Below are 21,180 nucleotides of genomic sequence, written 5' to 3' on the forward strand. Positions count from 1 at the left end.
GCCCTGCGATGACCTGGCGACTTGTCCAGGGTGTACCCTGCCTCTCGCCCATAGTCAGCTGGGATAGGCTCCAGCTTGCCCACAACCCTGCACAGGATAAGCGGTTACGGATAATGGATGGATGGATTTTCACGTCACTGATTTTAATCGTCTGAATGTGGAGCTCAGGAAAGCTGCATAAGCCGACTCTGAATACGAGGAACTTTCCCTGCAGAGGAAATTCGCTGACTCTGAATCCGACTCTGATGCGTTCTGTACTTATTCACTAAATTAACTGTACAAACTTTTCTGAGGATGAGAAGTGTCGAGGTGTGAAATACACATGCTCATTTTGTCCCTGTGCAGTAAGAAATAGCAGTCTGAAGTTGTTCTGAAGAACATTCCCATGTTTTATGTGTAACATTAGTGGGTCATGTGAACTGCTCGGGGCGGAGGAAACCAGTCCCCACTGTCCTATCCTGTTCGCTTTATACAATGGCATGGTGCTATTTTCATGTACAGCTAATACCTGAGTCTCTGACCATAATGATTTTACCTTTGGTGTTTGTTTCAGTATCCATCTGCCACCCCGGGAGCTCAGCCAAGGTAATATACAGTATATACAGTAACTGATATATATCTGTACATATCTGTTAATACATCATACATTATTAATATTTACTGATTGATCCGGGTCCAAGTCTGGCTTAAATGACTAATTATTATACCTCCCTCCAAAGGAGGGGGGTATACTGGTTTTTAACCTCTGTCCGTCCGTCCGTATCTCCATCCGTCCGCAACACCCTTTTTCTCAGCAACCACAAAATCATAGCCACTTGGTACCAAACTTCAACTTGGGGTTCTATACCTTGTCTACTGTTTTCACGTCTGTCGCACATCGACTTCCTGTTTACCGACAGAATGTATTTACGAAATATATAGTGTAGAGTTACAAAATTTTCATAACACTTTTCTCAGCAACTACAAATCACAACTGCTTGATATTTGGTACCGAGCTTCAGCTTGGGGTTCTATACCATGTCTACTGTTTTCAGGTCTGTCGCACATCGACTTCCTGTTTACCGACAGAATGTATTTACAAAACATATAGTGTAGATTTACAAAATTTTCGTAATACTTTTCTCCGCAACTACAAATCACAACTGCTTGATATTTGGTACCGAGCTTCAGCTTGGGGTTCTATACCATTTTCACGTCTGTCGCACATCAACTTCCTGTTTACTGATTTAACGTATTTACGAAACATATAGCGTGGATTTACAAAAATTTCGTAACTTTTTCTCAGCAACTACAAATCATAACTGCTTGATATTTGGTACCGAGCTTCAGCTTGGGGTTCTATACTGTGTATATTGTTTTCAGGTCTGTCGCACATCAAGTTCCTGTTTACCGACTGAATGTATTTACGAAATATATAGCATGGATTTTGACACTATTTCAGGAAGCAAAATGCTATTTCAAAATGACAGTTTACCAAGATGCTATTTGAAATACCCGGGAAGAGACACTGTTCTTTACTTACTTGTTTCAGGGTTCATTATTTGTTGAAGTCAACATTCATACTGTAATAAGTGTCCTATTCCTTCGATTGCTTGCATTCTGTACAACCCCAATTCCAAAAAAGTTGGGACAAAGTACAAATTGTAAATAAAAACGGAATGCAATGACGTGGAAGCTTCAAAATTCCATATTTTATTCAGAATAGAACATAGATGACATATCAAGTGTTTAAACTGAGAAAATGCATCATTTAAAGAGAAAAATTAGGTGATTTTAAATTTCATGACAACACATCTCAAAAAAGTTGGGATAAGGCCATGTTTACCACTGTGAGACATCCCCTTTTCTCTTTACAACAGTCTGTAAACATCTGGGGACTGAGGAGACAAGTTGCTCAAGTTTAGGGATAGAAATGTTAACCCATTCTTGTCTAATGTAGGAGTAACAGTTCCCACTAAGGGTGGAGCACAGAGGACGGCAGGACAGAGATCAGGTTTGTACACTACGGCTTTTATTGCCACACTTTTCAGTGAAAACAATGCTGTTAATGCAGACACACACACACAACTGGCATCTGGGTTCGGGATGAGCTCCTCTGTTCTCGCTCTCCCTCCTTAAATAGGGTGCGGTCACTGGGAAGACACACACAAACACAGGTTAATTGCCGTCAGGTGTAGTGATTCTGCCACTTACCTTCCCTGACTCCGCCCTCCTGTCACAGACCGGCGCTTGACCACGCCCCCGCTGCCACATACCCCCACCGCCCGACTCAGGCCGTCCGGCCTGCAGCTGACTCCCCCCCCCCCCCCCCCCCCCCCCCCCCCCCCCCCCGACGAGAGAGGAAGTCCGCCATGACCATCTGCGCCCCCGGCCTGTGGATCACCTTAAAATTGAAGGGTTGGAGTGCCAGATACCAATGGGTGATCCGTGTGTTGGCATCTTTCATGTGGTGGAGCCACTGGAGGGGCACGTGGTCCGAACAGAGGGTGAAAGGGCGCCCCAGCAGGTAGTAAAGGAGGGTGAGGACTGCCCACTTGATCGCCAGACACTCCTTTTCAATGGTGCTGTAGCGCCCCTCACGCACTGACAGCTTCCTACTGATGTAGAGGATGGGGCGGTCCTCCTCCTCCACCTCCTGGGACAAAACTGCCCCCAGCCCTCTGTCCGACGCATCGGTCTGCAACACAAAGGGGAGAGAAAAGTCAGGGGAGTGTAAAAGTGGCCCCCCACACAGTGCAGCCTTTAGCTCTGAAAAAGCCCGCTGGCATTGCTCCGTCCACTGGACCGGATCTTGGGCCCCCTTTTTAGTGAGATCAGTCAGCGGGCTGGTGACATCCGAACAATTAGGTATAAACCTACGGTAATAGCCAGCCACCCCAGGAACTGTCTCACCCCCTTTTTGGTCTTGGGTCTCGGGCAGGCCGCAATCGCTGCCGTCTTATTAATTTGGGGACGCACCTGCCCATTGCACAAGTGGAAGCCCAGATACTTCCACCCGCCCAATCGCACACGTCTTTGGGTTGGCTGTGAGCCCCGCTCGCCTCAGCGACCTAAGGACGGCCCTCAGATGTTCAAGGTGCCTCGGCCAGTCATTACTATAGATGATGATATCATCTAGATACGCGGCCGCATACGTGGCGTGGGGGCAGAGGACTCTGCCCATCAGCCGCTGAAACGTAGCGGGCGCCCCAAACAGCCCAAACGGAAGGGTGATGAATTGGTGTAAACCAAACGGTGTGGAAAAGGTCGTTTTTTCTCGGGATAGGGGAGTCAAGGGGATCTGCCAATATCCCTTCGTCAAATCCAGTGTTGAATAAAAGTGAGCAGTGCCGAGTCGATCGAGCAACTCATCAATACGAGGCATTGGGTACGCATCGAATTTAGACACCGCGTTGACTTTTCTGTAGTCCACACAGAACCGGACCGACCCGTCGGCCTTGGGTACCAAGACCACCGGGCTGCTCCAGTCACTGTGGGACTCCTCGACGATGCCCATTTCGAGCATGGTCTCAAGTTCTTCCCGAACCACCTTTTTTTTGTGTTCGGGTAGTCTGTAAGGGCGGCTACGCACTACCACCCCCGGGGGCGTCTCTATGTGGTGCTCTATGAGGTTAGTGCAACCGGGCAGGGGCGAGAACACATCCGAAAACTCGGTCTGCAACTGGGCGACCTCCGTGAGCTGGGTCGGGGAGAGGTGGTCTCCACAGGGGACCGGAGGGGTACGTGATGTCAGTGTCCCTTTTTGAACCTCTGGCCCCAGCTCCGCCTTCTCCGGAACCACCGACACCAACTCCACGGGGACCTCCTCCTTCCAGAGTTTAAGCAGATTGAGGTGGTAAATTTGTAGCGCCCCACCCCTGTCCGTTCGCCTCACCTTGTAGTCGACGTCCCTGACTCGCCGTGTGACCTCAAAGGGTCCTTGGCACTTGACGATCAATTTGGAGCTCGAAGTGGGCAACAGTACGAGTACTTTATCTCCCTGTGTGAACTCCCTAAGGCGCATACCCTTGTTGTACAGGCGGGCTTGCCGTTCCTGGGCCTGCCGCAAATTCTCCTGGGTTAGGTGGGTGAGCGTGTGGAGTTTTGCGCGCAGGTCCATAACGTATTGAATTTCGTTCTTGCTTTGTGAAGGTCCCTCCTCCCAATTTTCCTGCAGCACGTCTAGGATGCCGCGCAGCTTACGCCCATATAATAATTCAAACGGGGAGAACCCCGTGGAGGCTTGGGGAAACTCTCGCACTGAGAACAACAAGGGCTCGAGCCACTGATCCCAATTACGTGCGTCCTCACTTACGAATTTTTAAATGATATTTTTGAGGGTGCGATTGAACCGTTCCACTAAACCGTCCATTTGTGGGTGATACACACTGGTGCGGATCGGCTTAATCCCCAATAACCCATACAGTTCGCGCAGTGTCCATGACATAAATGTAGTGCCTTGATCAGTCAGAATCTCTTTCGGGATTCCAACTCGGGAGATGACGCGGAAGAGTGCCTCTGCAATACTGCGTGCTGAGATATTGCGCAGAGGCACTGCTTCCGGGTATCGCGTTGCATAGTCCACCAGAACTAATATAAAGCGGTACCCCCGTGCTGACCGATCTAATGGCCCGACGAGATCCATCCCAATTCTCTCAAACGGGGTCTCGATCAATGGAAGAGGGCGCAAAGGCGCTTTTGGAATGGCCGCTGGATTTACTAACTGGTATTCGCGGCATGCTGTACACCACCTACGAACATCGCCGCGAATCCCCGGCCAATAGAATCGGGCCATTATTCGGGCTAGTGTCTTATCCTGCCCTAAGTGTCCAGCCATGGGATTAAAGTGAGCCGCCTGGAATACCAATTCCCGGCGGCTCTTCGGAATCAAAAGCTGTGTGACTTGCTCTTTAGTTTGAGTGTCCTGCATCACTCGGTATAACCTATCCTTCATAATCGCAAAGTAGGGGAAGGACGGGGTGGCGTTCGGCTGGAGCGTTTGACCATCGATTACTCTCACTTGGTCAAATGCATGTCGCAGAGTCTCGTCTCGCGATTGCTCTAATGGGAAATCTGCGAGGGATTCCCCAAGAGAGGGAGGAGGAGCCGGCGGCTCCTCACTCTGACGCAGAGATGACGTAGACGGCTCTGTGACAGCTGCTCCTGCCAAAGCGACACCGGGACCTCCCCCCATTAAATGGTAGGACCCACTCTTGACTAAGTGCATCATTAAATCCTGAAATCCCAGCCAATCAGTCCCCAAAATTAAAGAGTGGGTAAGGCGAGGATTAACCGCCGCCTTCACTATAACTTTTTCCCCTCTGAAAAAAATGTGGACCGACACCAAAGGGTAGCTGTGAACGTCCCTGTGCACACACAACACCTTCACCCCCTGTGCTCCCCCCAATGCCTCGTGTTGCACCAGGCTTTGGTGAATTGAGGTCTGATTACAGCCAGAATCAACCAACACCTGATATGTATCCCCTTGGATACTCACCGGTATGCGATATGCTCCGGCCCAATTGAGGGCGGCCTCTGGCGCATCGGGGATCCGAACCACCGCGCCCACTTCCATCGCCGTGCACTGCTGTTGAAGGTGGCCCGGTTCCCCGCAGCGCCAGCGAAGCGGCCCGGGCTTTCCCTCTGCACCAGTGTTCTGGGGCTCACTCATCTGAGGGGGGGGAGAGACAGACACAGAAGGGAGAAACGGGAGGGCACCGCGGGTGCGGCAGGCCGGCTGGAGTGGTGCCGGCCCCCGCCTCCACGGTGGGGGAATGGGGCGAGGACGGGACACAGGAGGAGGGGGAGAGAGAGAGAAGAGAAGATGCCATCTGCTGTCCTGCCGCCGGAACAGCCGCCAAATGGTCCTCCGCCAGCACGACTGCCTGATCCAGCGATGCCGGGCGGTGGCACTGGACCCACTCCGCGGTTCCTGCTGGCAAGCAAGCGATGAATTGTTCCAACACCACCTAGTCGATGATTCCCTCGGCGTCGCGGTTGTCGGCCCTCAACCACTGCCAGCAGGCATCCCGGAGCTGTTGGCCAAACGCAAACAGCCGGCCGACTTCCTCCAAGCGCAACGCGCGGAAGCGCTGGCGCTGCTGTTCTGGGGTGCGCCCCACGCGCTGGAGGACGGCCCGGCAGAGGTCCGCGTAGGCCGGTCGGCGGGGAGCTGTAGCGCGGCCAGCTGTGCCTTTCCCGTTAGCAGGGGGAGGAGGCGCGCCGCGCGCTGCTCCATCGGCCACCCCGAGGCTTCTGCGACTTGTTCGAAGAACGTGATGAACGCCTCGGGGTCGTCCTGCGGGCCCATCTTAGTGACGGTGAGGGGAGACGGGCCCGCGGTAGGAGCGCTGGTGGACCCCGCCGACGCGAGGAGGTGCCGGAACGCCTCTCGGTCTTCTTGCTGGGCCAGCACCAGGGCCTCGAAGCATCTCTCTTGTTCCTTTCGGAGGATGACGAGCGCCTGGTGCTGGCTTTGCTGGGCCGTGGCGAGGGCGTGGACCAGGTTGGCGAACAGGGAGGACTCCATGGGGCTGATTGGCTGGTGCTCCACTTCCCGGGTTTCGGCACCACTGTAACAGTTCCCACTAAGGGTGGAGCACAGAGGACGGCAGGACAGAGATCAGGTTTGTACACTACGGCTTTTATTGCCACACTTTTCAGTGAAAACAATGCTGTTAATGCAGACACACACACACAACCGGCATCTGGGTTCGGGATGAGCTCCTCTGCTCTCGCTGTCCCTCCTTAAATAGGGCGCGGTCACTGGGAAGACACACACAAACACAGGTTAATTGCCATCAGGTGTAGTGATTCTGCCACGTACCTTCCCTGACTCCGCCGTCCTGTCACAGACCGGCGCTTGACCACGCCCCCGCAGCCACAGTAGGATTCTAGTTGCTCAACTGTCTTAGGTCTTTTTTGTCGTATCTTCCATTTTATGATGCGCCAAATGCTTTCTATGGGTGAAAGATCTGGACTGCAGGCTGGCCAGTTCAGTACCCGGACCCTTCTTCTATGCAGCCATGATGCTGTAATTGATGCAGTATATGGTTTGGCATTGTCATGTTGGAAAATGCAAGGTCTTCCCTGAAAGAGACGTCGTCTGGATGGGAGCATATGTTGCTCGAGAACCTGGATATACCTTTCAGCATTGATGGTATCTTTCCAGATGTGTAAGCTGCCCATGCCACACGCACTAATGCAACCCCATACCATCAGAGATGCAGGCTTCTGAACTGAGCACTGGTAACAACTTGGGTCGTCCTTCTCCTCTTTAGTCCGAATGACACGGTGTCCCTGATTTCCATAAAGAACTTCAAATTTTGATTCTTCTGACCACAGAACAGTTTTCCACTTTGCCACAGTCCATTTTGAATGAGCCTTGGCCCAGAGAAGACGTCTGCGCTTCTGGATCATGTTTAGATACGGCTTCTTCTTTGAACTATAGAGTTTTAGCTGGCAACGGCAGATGGCACGGTGAATTGTGTTCACAGATAATGTTCTCTGGAAATATTCCTGAGCCCATTTTGTGATTTCCAATACAGAAGCATGTCTGTATGTGATGCAGTGCCGTCTAAGGGGCCGAAGATCACGGGCGCCCAGTATGGTTTTCCAGCCTTGACCCTTACGTACAGAGATTCTTCCAGATTTTCTGAATCTTTTCATGATATTATGCACTGTAGATGATGATATGATTGATTGATTGATTGATTCCGAACAGTAAAGAAGATATAAAAACAAAAAAATAAAAATAAAAATAAAAAATGCAATCATCAAAACATCATCATAAACAAACAGAATAGCGTAGCCACAAGGCAATAACATAATGTTCGGAAAGGATTAGGAAGAAGTAAATAACTTATCAAATCCTAAACCTCTATACCACCGTTAATCAAACGCCACTTTCTACCATAATAAACTATATATACAAAAGAAAGCAAAATCAACAAAAAAAAAAACATACCAACATACCAAGACATACCAACATGGTATAATATCGACCAAATCAAATCATATATACAAATACTTATGCATATATACACACATACAATACATATATACAGTACATACATATACACATACCTATAACTATACACATCCATACATACACAGATACCCATATCATAATTATGCATATTATGCTTATATATTATATACAATAATGCATATATATATATATATATATATATATATATACAACCCCGATTCCAAAAAAGTTGGGACAAAGTACGAAGTTTCAAAATTCCATATTTTATTCAGAATAGAACATAGATGACATATCAAATGTTTAAACTGAGAAAATGTATAATTTAAAGAGAAAAATTAGGTGATTTTAAATTTCATGACAACAACACATCTCAAAAAAGTTGGGACAAGGCCATGTTTACCACTGTGAGACATCCCCTTTTCTCTTTACAACAGTCTGTAAACGTCTGGGGACTGAGGAGACAAGTTGCTCAAGTTTAGGGATAGGAATGTTAACCCATTCTTGTCTAATGTAGGATTCTAGTTGCTCAACTGTCTTAGGTCTTTTTTGTTGTATCTTCCGTTTTATGATGCACCAAATGTTTTTTCTATGGGTGAAAGATCTGGACTGCAGGCTGGCCAGTTCAGTACCCGGACCCTTCTTCTACGCAGCCATGATGCTGTAATTGATGCAGTATGTGGTTTGGCATTGTCATGTTGGAAAATGCAAGGTCTTCCCTGAAAGAGACGTCATCTGGATGGGAGCATATGTTGCTCTAGAACCTGGATATACCTTTCAGCATTGATGGTGTCTTTCCAGATGTGTAAGCTGCCCATGCCACACGCACTAATGCAACCCCATACCATCAGAGATGCAGGCTTCTGAACTGAGCGCTGATAACAACTTGGGTCGTCCTTCTCTTTAGTCCGGATGACACGGCGTCCCTGATTTCCATAAAGAACTTCAAATTTTGATTCGTCTGACCACAGAACAGTTTTCCACTTTGCCACAGTCCATTTTAAATGAGCCTTGACCCAGAGAAGACGTCTGCGCTTCTGGATCACGTTTAGATATGGCTTCTTCTTTAAACTATAGAGTTTTAGCTGGCAACGGCGGATGGCACGGTGAATTGTGTTCACAGATAATGTTCTCTGGAAATATTCCTGAGCCCATTTTGTGATTTCCAATACAGAAGCATGCCTGTATGTGATGCAGTGCCGTCTAAAGGCCAATTTATGCTGACAACCCAGTCCTCGCAGACGGTGTCGCAGACAGTGTCTGCGTAGCCCCCCCACCTTCGCAGACTCTCTGCGCGCACCTCCCAAAAATTGTGACCACCGCAGAAGCCTCGCAGACAAGAGGGCTCTGATTGGTCCACTCTACATCCGCTGTACATGCACTTCCGCTTCCCTGCTTTCCCGGTTTGTTTTGTTTTCACGACCGGCATTTTTAAAAACACGAGCGAAGATGGAGCAGCACGAAGAGCGGTTGATTGAGGAAGTGAGGAAGTACGTACATCTATACGACTCCAGTTCTAGTCATTATAAAAAAAAAAAGTTCTAGTCATTATAAGTAACCGGAGGATAAACACTCCACTAACCACACCCACCAACTCCTCCTAGCGACTTCGCGCCCCCTTGCGTTGTGCCGGTGAATAACATCGCGCATGCCTATTCCCCCGCTCAACAATAAATTACAACTGTCTGCGAAAAGCTATCTGTGAAAGCCTTGTCGCACGAGCATGCAGAGGCCTTAAGGGCCCGAAGATCACGGGTACCCAGTATGGTTTTCCGGCCTTGACCCTTACGCACAGAGATTCTTCCAGATTCTCTGAATCTTTTGATGATATTATGCACTGTAGATGATGATATGTTCAAACTCTTTGCAATTTTACACTGTCGAACTCCTTTCTGATATTGCTCCACTATTTGTCGGTGCAGAATTAGGGGGATTGGTGATCCTCTTCCCATCTTTACTTCTGAGAGCCGCTGCCACTCCAAGATGCTCTTTTTATACCCAGTCATGTTAATGACCTATTGCCAATTGACCTAATGAGTTGCAATTTGGTCCTCCAGCTGTTCCCTTTTTGTACCTTTAAGCTTTCCTGCCTCTTATTGCCTCGTCCCAACTTTTTTGAGATGTGTTGCTGCCATGGAATTTCAAATGAGCCAATATTTGGCATGAAATTTCAAAATGTCTCACTTTCTACATTTGATATGTTGTCTATGTTCTATTGTGAATACAAGATCAGTTTCTGAGATTTGTAAATTATTGCATTCCATTTTTATTTACAATTTGTACTTTGTCCCAACTTTTTTGGAATCGGGGTTGTATTTAGGGTAACGTATTTGTCCAGAGCCATCTTTAATAATACTATTTAATATATTCCATATTCCTTTAAAATTATTTTTGTTATTATATATTAATTTACCATAATAATCCTTCCTTCATCTCCTTATGATACTCGTTAACTTTTTATATTTTTTATATTTATTTTCTGCCTCTTTGGTTCTTAATTTAATAAATTCTCTATATAGTGTGTTTTTCTTCTTACAGGCATTTTGTAATCCCTTAGTAATCCAAGGTTGGTCATTATAGTTTTGTTTTGTACTATATTGCTTCAGTGGGCAATTTTTTTATCATATAATAATTTGAACATACTTAAAGTTATCATATGCTCTATCAATGCTATTCTCAATATAAACTGATTCCCAGTCTTGCATTAATAAATCATTATTTAATGCAAACATGGCCTCCTCAATCCTAACTCTTCTATACTTAAGTTTAAGGTCTGTCACATTTCTCTTATGATTGCAGTCATAAATTGTAAAAACTGGTAGATGATCACTCATATCATTGATTAATATTCCACTTATAATGTTATTATCTATATCATTGGTAAATATATTATCTATTAAGGTAGCACTATGGTCAGTAATTCTGGTGGGTCTGGTAATTTTTGGGTGGAGACTCATACTGTACATGGTATTAATAAATTCCTCAGTCATACTGTGCTTATTAGGGTTCAACAGATCAATATTAGTATCCCCACAAATGAAGATAACTTTTTTATTATCTACTGTAAATGTCTTTTCTACCCAGCCCTTAAACGCCTCTATACTAGTTTCTGGCGCTCTATATATACAACTAATTAATACATTTCTACTTTTTTCAATATTAATTTCGATTGTTAAATATTCTAATAAGTTATCAATCACCGCTGTCATGCCATCTATTAACTTATAATTCAAATTACAGTCCACATACACCGCCACTCCTCCTCCACCTTTATTTTTCCTGTTTATATACCGGTAATTAAATTCATATCCAGCCAGTTCGAAATCCACTCCTTTCTCCAGGTCAATCCAGGTCTCCGATACGGCAATTATGCTGAATGGATGAGTAAACTGACTTCAGTATTTCTTGATGTGTTTGAAGTTAGTGTACATGCGTCTGCTGTTGAAGTGTATTATTGATAATTTTCCCACAGCCTGAGTGGACTGATTGTACTGTTCCTCTGTGAAATAGTGGCAATTGTCATTAATGGTTGAAAAAAAGTTATTGTCCGGGTCTATGTCATTTTCTGTATCCAATAGTTTATGGTCAGTGAATTCATGTGGTTTCAGTTCCAGGTTTTCATAATCAACAAGCAATTGCGTGAGCCGAGTAGTGTTCCGGGTAATGGATGAAAGTTATTTCGGTGTGTGTCATGGTTGAGTTTGGTGTAGTGTCACGTCAGTACTGATTACCATTGTAGGTACAGTCCCTTTAGAAACTACATCTCCCATCAGCCCACTTCCGCGTTGACCTACGTCACGCCGGGGCAGGATCACCATCACCACGTCCGCTATGAATGCATAAATCATGGAACGAACTTCCGCTCTTCCTCTTTCCCGTCGCGGTTGCAATACTGCAGACATAAAGAGGCCGCTCGCTTCGCGGGCAAACCCCAAAACACCTCTTTCTTGCAAGATCCATCATTCAGCGCGATTTCTTTCTTACCCTTGGCCAAGGTAAACTCCAGAGTCGCGCGATCTTTAAACTTAACCTGAGTTACAACCGGTTTATTCGTATTAGAAGTGACGTCACGACTGCCGCCCAAACGCAGTTTTAATTTGTAATTAGGAGCGACCAGAATTCCTCCTGATTGAAGCGCTGTGCACATTAATTTTAATCAGAGACTTTTCTTCTCATCACGAGCCACGACGCGTCGGATCAAGAGAAGTTCTCTGTCGACGGAATCAACTCACGGAATCGACTCACGTGCTCTACAACGGCGAATATCTCTTCATATCTGGCTAAAGAATATTGAGTAAGGTTTTGGCATTTGGGCATAATAAAGATCAGTCTTAGGAATTTAGCTTTTATTGAAAAAGTGTGAATTTAAACCCAGGTTTATCTGTTACACTGTTAAACACGCAGCGTGTTGAATTGATCTGTTTTGTTTTTAATATCTCAATTAGATAGGCTGTGCATGTCTCTGTCTCTCTCTTATTCCTTACTAATATCCTCAATTTCATTCTTATTATACATTTTGACCTTATCAAGATTTCAGTGAATTTGATAATGTTATAAAGTAGGTGGAATTCCTTTGTCTCAAGGCAAACCACGGGGGGGGACTCACCTTCCCCCCAACACCTCAGATAACATTCCAAACATTATAGCCCCCTCACACACACACACACACACACACACACCCTGGCTCTCCCTTTCACAGATAACATTCCAAACTTTATAGCCTCTCACACACACACACACAAGCTCTTATACATCTACCGGTACATACTCAAGTATATGACCATATCATCATTCATATATATATATATATATATATATATATATATATATATATATATATATATATATATATGCTGACATTATTCAAAAATTTTTTTTATCTTTGTTATAATAAATTCATTTATTGAACAAACTGTTTTTTATTTGTGTTCCAATAAATATCTGAAGTCCCCAATCTCTCAAAGAATTAAAAAAGGTGCATATAAGTTATGTAATATGGTAAGTGATCAATAATAATTTGGAATATACCATAATCTAGCTGTTTGGTAATTTGTTATTAAGCACCAGGATTAATGGTATAATTCACTTTGAATGATTCACTGATTCGATTCACTTGAACGATTCACTTGAGTGATTCCCTTGAGTGATTCACTTCAAACGATTCAAATGAGACTGATTCATTTTAATTATTAACCTTCAAATTTAATGAGAGGGCGGCACGGTGGTGTAGTGGTTAGCGCTGTCGCCTCACAGCAAGAAGGTCCTGGGTTCGAGCCCCGGGGCCGGCGAGGGCCTTTCTGTGTGGAGTTTGCATGTTCTCCCCGTGTCCGCGTGGGTTTCCTCCGGGTGCTCCGGTTTCCCCCACAGTCCAAAGACATGCAGGTTAGGTTAACTGGTGACTCTAAATTGACCGTAGGTGTGAATGTGAGTGTGAATGGTTGTCTGTGTCTATGTGTCAGCCCTGTGATGATCTGGCGACCTGTCCAGGGTGTACCCCGCCTTTCGCCCGTAGTCAGCTGGGATAGGCTCCAGCTTGCCTGCGACCCTGTAGAAGGATAAAGCGGCTAGAGATAATGAGATGAGATGAGAAATTTAATGAGACTGATTTAATGAGATCACTTAATAATTACCAAATGCACCTACACCGTACAGTCCCGAAAGCCATCACTGGTATTTGTCCAAGTCCTCAATGTTTCATATGACCGGAACTCTTGCCTCCTCCGGTGTACCATTCAGCTTGATGAATACTTTGCAGTTGGTGATCCATGTAGATTGAATTTTGTTTTCTTTCTTCAGATGTCGTGCTTTTCTGGCGATGTCAGCATTGCGTTTTGTCAGGTGCTCGTTGATGTAGACGTTTGTCCCTTTCAGTTTCCTTCCTTGTTTCAGCAGTGTAGCTTTATGTTTCCGGCTGATGAATCTCATGATGATGGCGGTGTTCTCTTTGTCTCTCCTGTGTAGAATGTGGCAGGCCTCGACGTTGTTGCAATCAATATCGATTCGCTTTGAGTGTAGGAATGCCGACACTTGTTGCTCCACAGAGTTGCTGCCCAGTTCATCAGATTCCCCCTCCCTTGTCACTGCTTTTGCATATGACCGGGGTTTAATCTGAATCCCAGTGACGATGATGTCGTTCATCCTGGTGTACTGTTCTAAATCAGCAACTCTGCTCTCCAGGTGGGCGAGACACTGCTCCTTCTCGGCGTTCTGCAGCCTGAGCGACTTCACTTCCGTCACCTGGTCCATGATGGTTTTCTGTTGCTGTTTAATAACAGAAACCTCTTCTGCCAGAAAGCCGAGTGACTTTTTAATGTCCTTGCCTTCCTCGGCTATAAAGTTCTTTTTTGGTGGCATAATTCACCAATAAAGCCATCCAATTCAGTAAAATGTTTGGAGAGTCCTTTCCTCACCTCACCGCCTTTCCGAAAATATGTTCAAACTCTTTGCAATTTTACACTGTCGAACTCCTTTCTGATATTGCTCCACTATTTGTCGGCGCAGAATTAGGGGGATTGGTGATCCTCTTCCCATCTTTACTTCTGAGAGCCGCTGCCACTCCAAGATGCTCTTTTTATACCCAGTCATGTTAATGACCCTTTTCACGTGACGTCACGACAAACGCGGCCGCCATTTTGGACATGTACTACCAGTAGTTTACCACAGCCAACATTGAGGAATGGCAGCAAAGAAAGTTTTTACTTTCAGCAAGACTTCCATCATGCCACTATATTGTTGTGCACCTGGATGTAGTAACCATCAACAAACAAGGCAAGGTTTATCATTTTATCGGATCCCAACGGAGAAGATGGATAGCGGCCATTAACAGGAAAGATTGGCAGCCCTCGGCATACCAACGCTTGTGTAGTGACCACTTTGTTGGAGGTAAGACGAATAAAATTAGCCAGAAAAGACATTACATTGCTGTTAACATTCTGTGGCGGCGAGTGTGTAACCAAATAGGTTAAAATAACCCATTGTAACCTCTTTGTTCTTCTGTAGTAGCTATTGTTGACTAGCTAATGTCAACAATATAGTAGCTAGTTATGGTAGCAATGTTTACGTTCAGTCATTTGGATGACTGTTAAAACCTTTCAGTCTCAAGTTTTTCCTTTACTGTATTTACTAGTTTACTGTAATTATGATCTGGTGTAAATAGCTGCCGGAGCCAACGTCCGAGGTTCCGGAGCGTGCTCCGGCTTGCTCCCCCTCAAATTAAGCAGCGCGCTCCGGCTTGCTCCCGGAGTGCTTCGGCCGAGGTTCCGGAGCGCGCTCCGGCTTGCTCCCCCTCAAATTAAGCAGCGCGCTCCGGCTTGCTCCCGGAGTGCTCCGGCCGAGGTTCCGGAGTGCTCCGGCCGAGGTTCCGGAGCGCGCTCCGGCTTGCTCCCCCTCAAATTAAGCAGCGCGCTCCGGCTTGCTCCCAGAGTGCTCCGGGAGCAAGCCGGAGCGCGCTGCTTAATTTGAGGGGGAGCAAACCGGAGTGTGCTCCGGAACCTCGGCCGGAGCACTCCGGGAGCAAGCCGGAGCGCGCTGCTTAATTTGAGCAAGCCGGAGCGCGCTCCCTCTGCTCGCCCTGTAAATGCCCTACGTCGCTGGATAGTGAAGGTGTTTTCTGCATCTCGCTCCTTTTTCTTTTATGTTTTTCGTTTGTCGCCTTCCTCGCATTCAAACTGATTCGAGCCGAAGTCCACTACATGTCCAAAATGGTGGTCGCGTTTACGAAGGTCACGTGACTGAAAAGGGTCTGACCTAATGAGTTGCAGTTTGGTCCTCCAGCTGTTCCTTTTTTGTACCTTTAACTTTTCCAGCCTCTTATTGCCCCTGTCCCAACTTTTTTGAGATGTGTTGCTGTCATGAAATTTCAAATGAGCCAATATTTGGCATGAAATTTCAAAATGTCTCACTTTTGACATTTGATATGTTGTCTATGTTCTATTGTGAATACAATATCAGTTTTTGAGATTTGTAAATTATTGCATTCCGTTTTTATTTACAATTTGTACTTTGTCCCAACTTTTTTGGAATCGGGGTTGTAAGTGAGAGCGGGGGGATACGCAAGTGAGCAGTGGCTCACCGTCGATCTTGTTTGTTCCTATTTGAGACAGACTGTAAACAATGTACCGACGCCAGCGTCAGAGTTAAAGCTGTTACAGAGAAGTTTACGCTTCTCCGCAGAGTCTTTCCCTTTAGCAGCAGTGTTTTATTCCATAGCGAATGACTCCAGTGTTCTTTCTGTGCGATGTTTACATTCTCTGTTTGCTCTCGCACTTCTCACAGTCAGGGTTATGATGATGTGCAGCCTGCAGTTTGGAGTTCTCAGCCTCCCAGAAACGGACCTGGAGTTCCTCGACCCATTCCACCCAGGAACATCGTCCAGTGACCAAACTCACAAAAGGATGTTTGTGGAATTGCACAGAAATGTGATGTTGATTATCACAGTGAAGAAATGACCCAGTAGTCTCTCGTGTTATGTCATGTGATTCTGTGAATATTCTCAGTGCACATTTGAGTTTTGTTTACGGTTTGTATCTTTGCCGTAGGGTGATTTCTGATGCCCCTCATTAGCATGTTTTTGTTTGATTGTATGCACTGTGCTGCTTTCATATGATTCACTGATTAAATAATTGTATAATGCAGGTGTTTCTAATAAAACAACGGGGTGGTGTGATGATGGCGTAACTGTTACCACCTCGAGGATGAATATTTTCTTATAACAGCACAGCTCCCATGTTTCATCCTTCTATAGCAATTTACCAACGAGTACAATTTGTAATTTAAGAGTATCATGTCGCAATTTTTTTTATCTGTTTACAGTTGCATTTAATGTTGTGTAATGCTTATGAAACAACTCGCCCACATTAGAGCAGCTATAAAAACAAGTCTGTTTTTTTCAGGCTAAGTAATAGTCTTTATTCACTCGATTAAAAAAATACATATCAAGTGTAACAATATAAATGACAGAAATTCCTAAATGTAAAACCTAATCTCAAAACCTACATCAACTTATATTTAAAAATTATTCTCTTAAAAAAAACTATGCCTAAAACGCTCTGTTTTCCAATCACACACAATTTCATGACACACTACCCTTTGTTTTCTATCTTCTAAAAACCTTAAATACCAGTTAACCATGAACGGATTAAGATGGCTGCCCCATAACTTTATCTGCGAGTATGCTATGCTTGACACGATCAAATGCTTTAGAGAAATCCATAGGAAAGAGTCTTACTGCCTGTGTTTCTTTCTTATCTAGAGCAGCGAGATAAGTACAGTGGTGCTTGAAAGTTTGTGAACCCTTTAGAATTTTCTATATTTCTGCATAAATATGACCTAAAACATGATCAGATTTTCACACAAGTCCTAAAAGTAGATAAAGAGAACCCAGTTAAACAAATGAGAGAAAAATATTATACTTGGCCATTTATTTATTGAGGAAAATGGTTCAATATTACATATCTGTGAGTGGCAAAAGTATGTGAACCTTTGCTTTCAGTATCTGGTGTGATCCCCTTGTGCAGCAATAACTGCAACTAAACGTTTGCAGTAACTGTTGATCAGTCCTGCACACCGGCTTGGAGGAATTTTAGCCCATTCCTCCATACAGAGCAGCTTCAACTCTGGGATGTTGGTGGGTTTCCTCACATGAACTGCTCGCTTCAGGTCCTTCCACAACATTTCCATTGGATTAAGGTCAGGACTTTGACTTGGCCATTCCAAAACATTAACTTTCTTCTTCTTTAACCATTCTTTGGTAGAACGACTTGTGTGCTTAGGGTCGTTGTCTTGGTGCATGACCCACCTTCTCTTGAGATTCAGTTCATGGATAGATGTCCTGACATTTTCCTTTTGAATTCGCTGGTATAATTCAGAATTCATTGTTCCATCAATGATGGCAAACCGTCCTGGCCCAGATGCAGCAAAACTGGCCCAAACCATGATACTACCACCACCATGTTTCACAGATGGGATAAGGTTCTTATGCTGGAATGCAGTGTTTTCCTTTCTCCAAAAATAACGCTTGTCATTGAAACCAAAAAGTTGTATTTTGGTCTTAACCATCCACAAAACATTTTTCCAATCGCCTTCTGGCTTGTCCACGTGATCTTTAGCAAACTGCAGACGAGCAACAATGTTCTTTTTGGAGTGCAGCGGCTTTCTCCTTGCAACCCTGCCATGCACACTATTGTTGTTCAGTGTTCTCCTGATGGTGGACTCATGAACATTAACATTACCCAATGTGAGAGAGGCCTTCAGTTGCTTAGAAGTTACCCTGGGGTCCTTTATGACCTCATCGACTATTACACGCCTTGCTCTTGGAGTGATCTTTGTTGGTTGACCACTCCTGGGGAGGGTAACAATGGTCTTGAATTTCCTCCATTTGTACACAATCTGTCTGACTGTGGATTGGTGGAGTCCAAACTCTTTAGAGATGGTTTTGTAACCTTTTCCAGCCTGATGAGCATCAAGAACGCTTTTTCTGAGGTCCTCAGAAATCTCCTTTGTTCGTGCCACGATACACTTCCACAAACATGTGTTGTGAAGATCAGACTTTGATAGATCCCTGTTCTTTAAATAAAACAGGGTGCCCACTCACACCTGATTGTCATCCCATTGATTGAAAATGCCTGACTCTAATTTCACCTTCAAATTAACTGCGAATCCTAGAGGTTCACATACTTTTGCCACTCACAGATATGTAATATTGGATCATTTTCCTCAATAAATAAATAACCAAGTATTAAATTTTTTTCTCACTTGTTTAACTGGGTTCTCTTTATCTACTTTTAGGACTTGTGTGAAAATCTGATGATGTTTTAGGTCATATTTATGCAGAAATATAGAAAATTCTAAAGGGTTCACAAACTTTCAAGCACCACTGTTTGTTGTATTTTCAAAAGAGCATTGATGCAGCTGCCGCCTGAGTGATAAGCAAACTGACTATTAGATAAGTACCTTTCTAGAGTGTTCTTGTTAAAAATGTCATATACAGTTCTTTCAAAGGACCTGGCTATCACTGGGGTTATATTAAAGGGCTGATGACACGAACATAACTCTATGCAATTTCTTAAATAAACTATACAACATGGCAAACATGTTAGATTTCTGTTATAATTACGTGAAAAGAAGCTGTTGTTACGCAAATATCCAACTTTTAATTGCACAGCGCAAGAAAACTGGGTCCGTGGCTCGCAGCCATGTTGTGACGTCAGCGGAAGAACACGCTGCGGTTCACTGGCTGTTCTACTCTGGTTCTACTCAATGGAAATGGTGCATGAAAACGCCAGTGAACTCTCTAGTGCTAGCTCTTCCTCTTCTGGGAGTCTAGAATTGTGTTGATCTCTTCCGAATAGAATCTATGATAGCCTACCGTCTTTACCCTTTGCCTCTCGTTGCTAGGCGGCAGTTACATGAAAGCCGCAAGCTTTCACAAGCTAATACATGACTGATATCACGCCGACTTTATGATTACATTTATGATTATCATGTAGAATCTATAGCTCTACGTACCTTTATCTTATGTCGTTTCACAACACATGTTCTGACAGGAGGACTGTCTTTGGATCCGGCATAGCTACGAGTAGACCCCCTCTGGAATACTGGCAGTGTTGCCAGACTGGGAGGAATCCCGCCCAGGTGGGCGGTTTCAAGTGCATTTTGGTGGGTTTTGAACATATTTTGGGCTGGAAAACTTCAGCAGTATCTGGCAACAGATACTGCTGACGTTTTCCAGCCCAAAATATGTTCAAAACCCACCAAAATGCACTTGAAACCGCTCAACTGGGTGGGAAACCTCCCAATCTGGCAACACTGTGTAGGCACTGCTGATGGTAGTAACACACGTTTGTGATGAACTGAACACCCAAGAGATTCTTTTAAGCTGGGAAGGGTGTCAAAACAATCCAAATCGAAGTGTTCAGAGCACAGGACGGGTGTTGGTGAGGGCTCCCACTTGTCACAAGTGCGCCTGACTTGCTTCACCCACTTCACATGCAGCTCGGGATCTCTGGGAAACTTGAATAAACTTACCCCATCCTTGTAGGTTTTGGAGCAAAAGCCGGCAACACAACGCGAAGGCATAATAACTAATATATATATATAATGTATAATAATAATACTAATAATGACAAACTGGGGGGCGGCACGGTGGTGTAGTGGTTAGCGCTGTCGCCTCACAGCAAGAAGGTCCGGGTTCGAGCCCCGTGGCCGGCGAGGGCCTTTCTGTGCGGAGTTTGCATGTTCTCCCCGTGTCTGCGTGGGTTTCCTCCGGGTGCTCCGGTTTCCCCCACAGTCCAAAGACATGCAGGTTAGGTTAACTGGTGACTCTAAATTGACCATAGGTGTGAATGTGAGTGTGAATGGTTGTCTGTGTCTATGTGTCAGCCCTGTGATGACCTGGCGACTTGTCCAGGGTGTACCCCGCCTTTCGCCCGTAGTCAGCTGGGATAGGCTCCAGCTTGCCTGCGACCCTGTAGAACAGGATAAAGCGGCTAGAGATAATGAGATGAGATGAGATGACAAACTGAACACCTGTCGCATCAACAACAAACTGGTAAGTTAGGAGGAAGGTTCTTTCGCTGACGTCATATAGCTCCTCCTCCTCTTTCGTCTCCTGGGTGCTGCAGTCCCGTCAAATTTGCCCAAATAGCCGCGTTTTTATCATAACTTGTAAAATAGGCGCCTTCGTGAATTAATATATGGGATCATCGTGAATTACTTTTTATGTTATAAAACATCGCCAAAGATGTCAAAAACGTGTCATCAGCACTTTAATGCCTCTATAGTCTGCATACTCCACTGGAATATCAACTTTAGCAAGGGGGTTGATGTTAGCTTCTTTCCATCACCTCGGCCAAGACTGTAGGGCTTGAAAATTGCTGGGGTGAAAAAGACTGGGGTGAAAATTGCTGCATGCTCTTTCCATACCCAAAAGGGTATTCCATCGGGTCCGGTGGCCGTGCGTTTGATCCTCGATGGAGCTTGGAACACCTGCACAGAAGAAAGCTGATGGGGTGACAAGTTAGCATCTAGATTAACTGGTAGGGGTCTGGTGTAGGCAGGATCAAAACAAAGTTCACCAAAATAGTTAAGTCACTCGATAAAATGCTGATCAAAGTTTGGGCAGCTCTTATTTCTTCTATGTGACAGTTGATCCACTTTTCGCCACCATGCTCGCGATCCAAGCTTCCCCGCGTCGATTATCCGCAATAATCCTCCTT

The 21,180-nt window shown here is 45.2% G+C and overlaps 1 protein-coding gene across 1 annotated transcript in view; it reads left to right on the plus strand.

Moving 5' to 3' along the window:
* zgc:174164 (uncharacterized protein LOC570656 homolog) overlaps window positions 1-16,679 on the plus strand; it is a 66,116-nt gene extending 49,437 nt beyond the window's left edge. The window contains exons 21-22 of the mRNA XM_060939265.1: window positions 554-585; window positions 16,241-16,679. Of these exons, the coding sequence (XP_060795248.1) occupies window positions 554-585; window positions 16,241-16,343 (135 nt within the window). The 3' untranslated portion in view covers window positions 16,344-16,679. The remainder of the gene's footprint in view (window positions 1-553; window positions 586-16,240) is intronic.
* Window positions 16,680-21,180: the final 4,501 nt, after the last annotated feature.

This window comes from Neoarius graeffei, chromosome 14 (genome assembly GCF_027579695.1).
Source record: "Neoarius graeffei isolate fNeoGra1 chromosome 14, fNeoGra1.pri, whole genome shotgun sequence".
Lineage (NCBI taxonomy): Eukaryota > Metazoa > Chordata > Actinopteri > Siluriformes > Ariidae > Neoarius > Neoarius graeffei.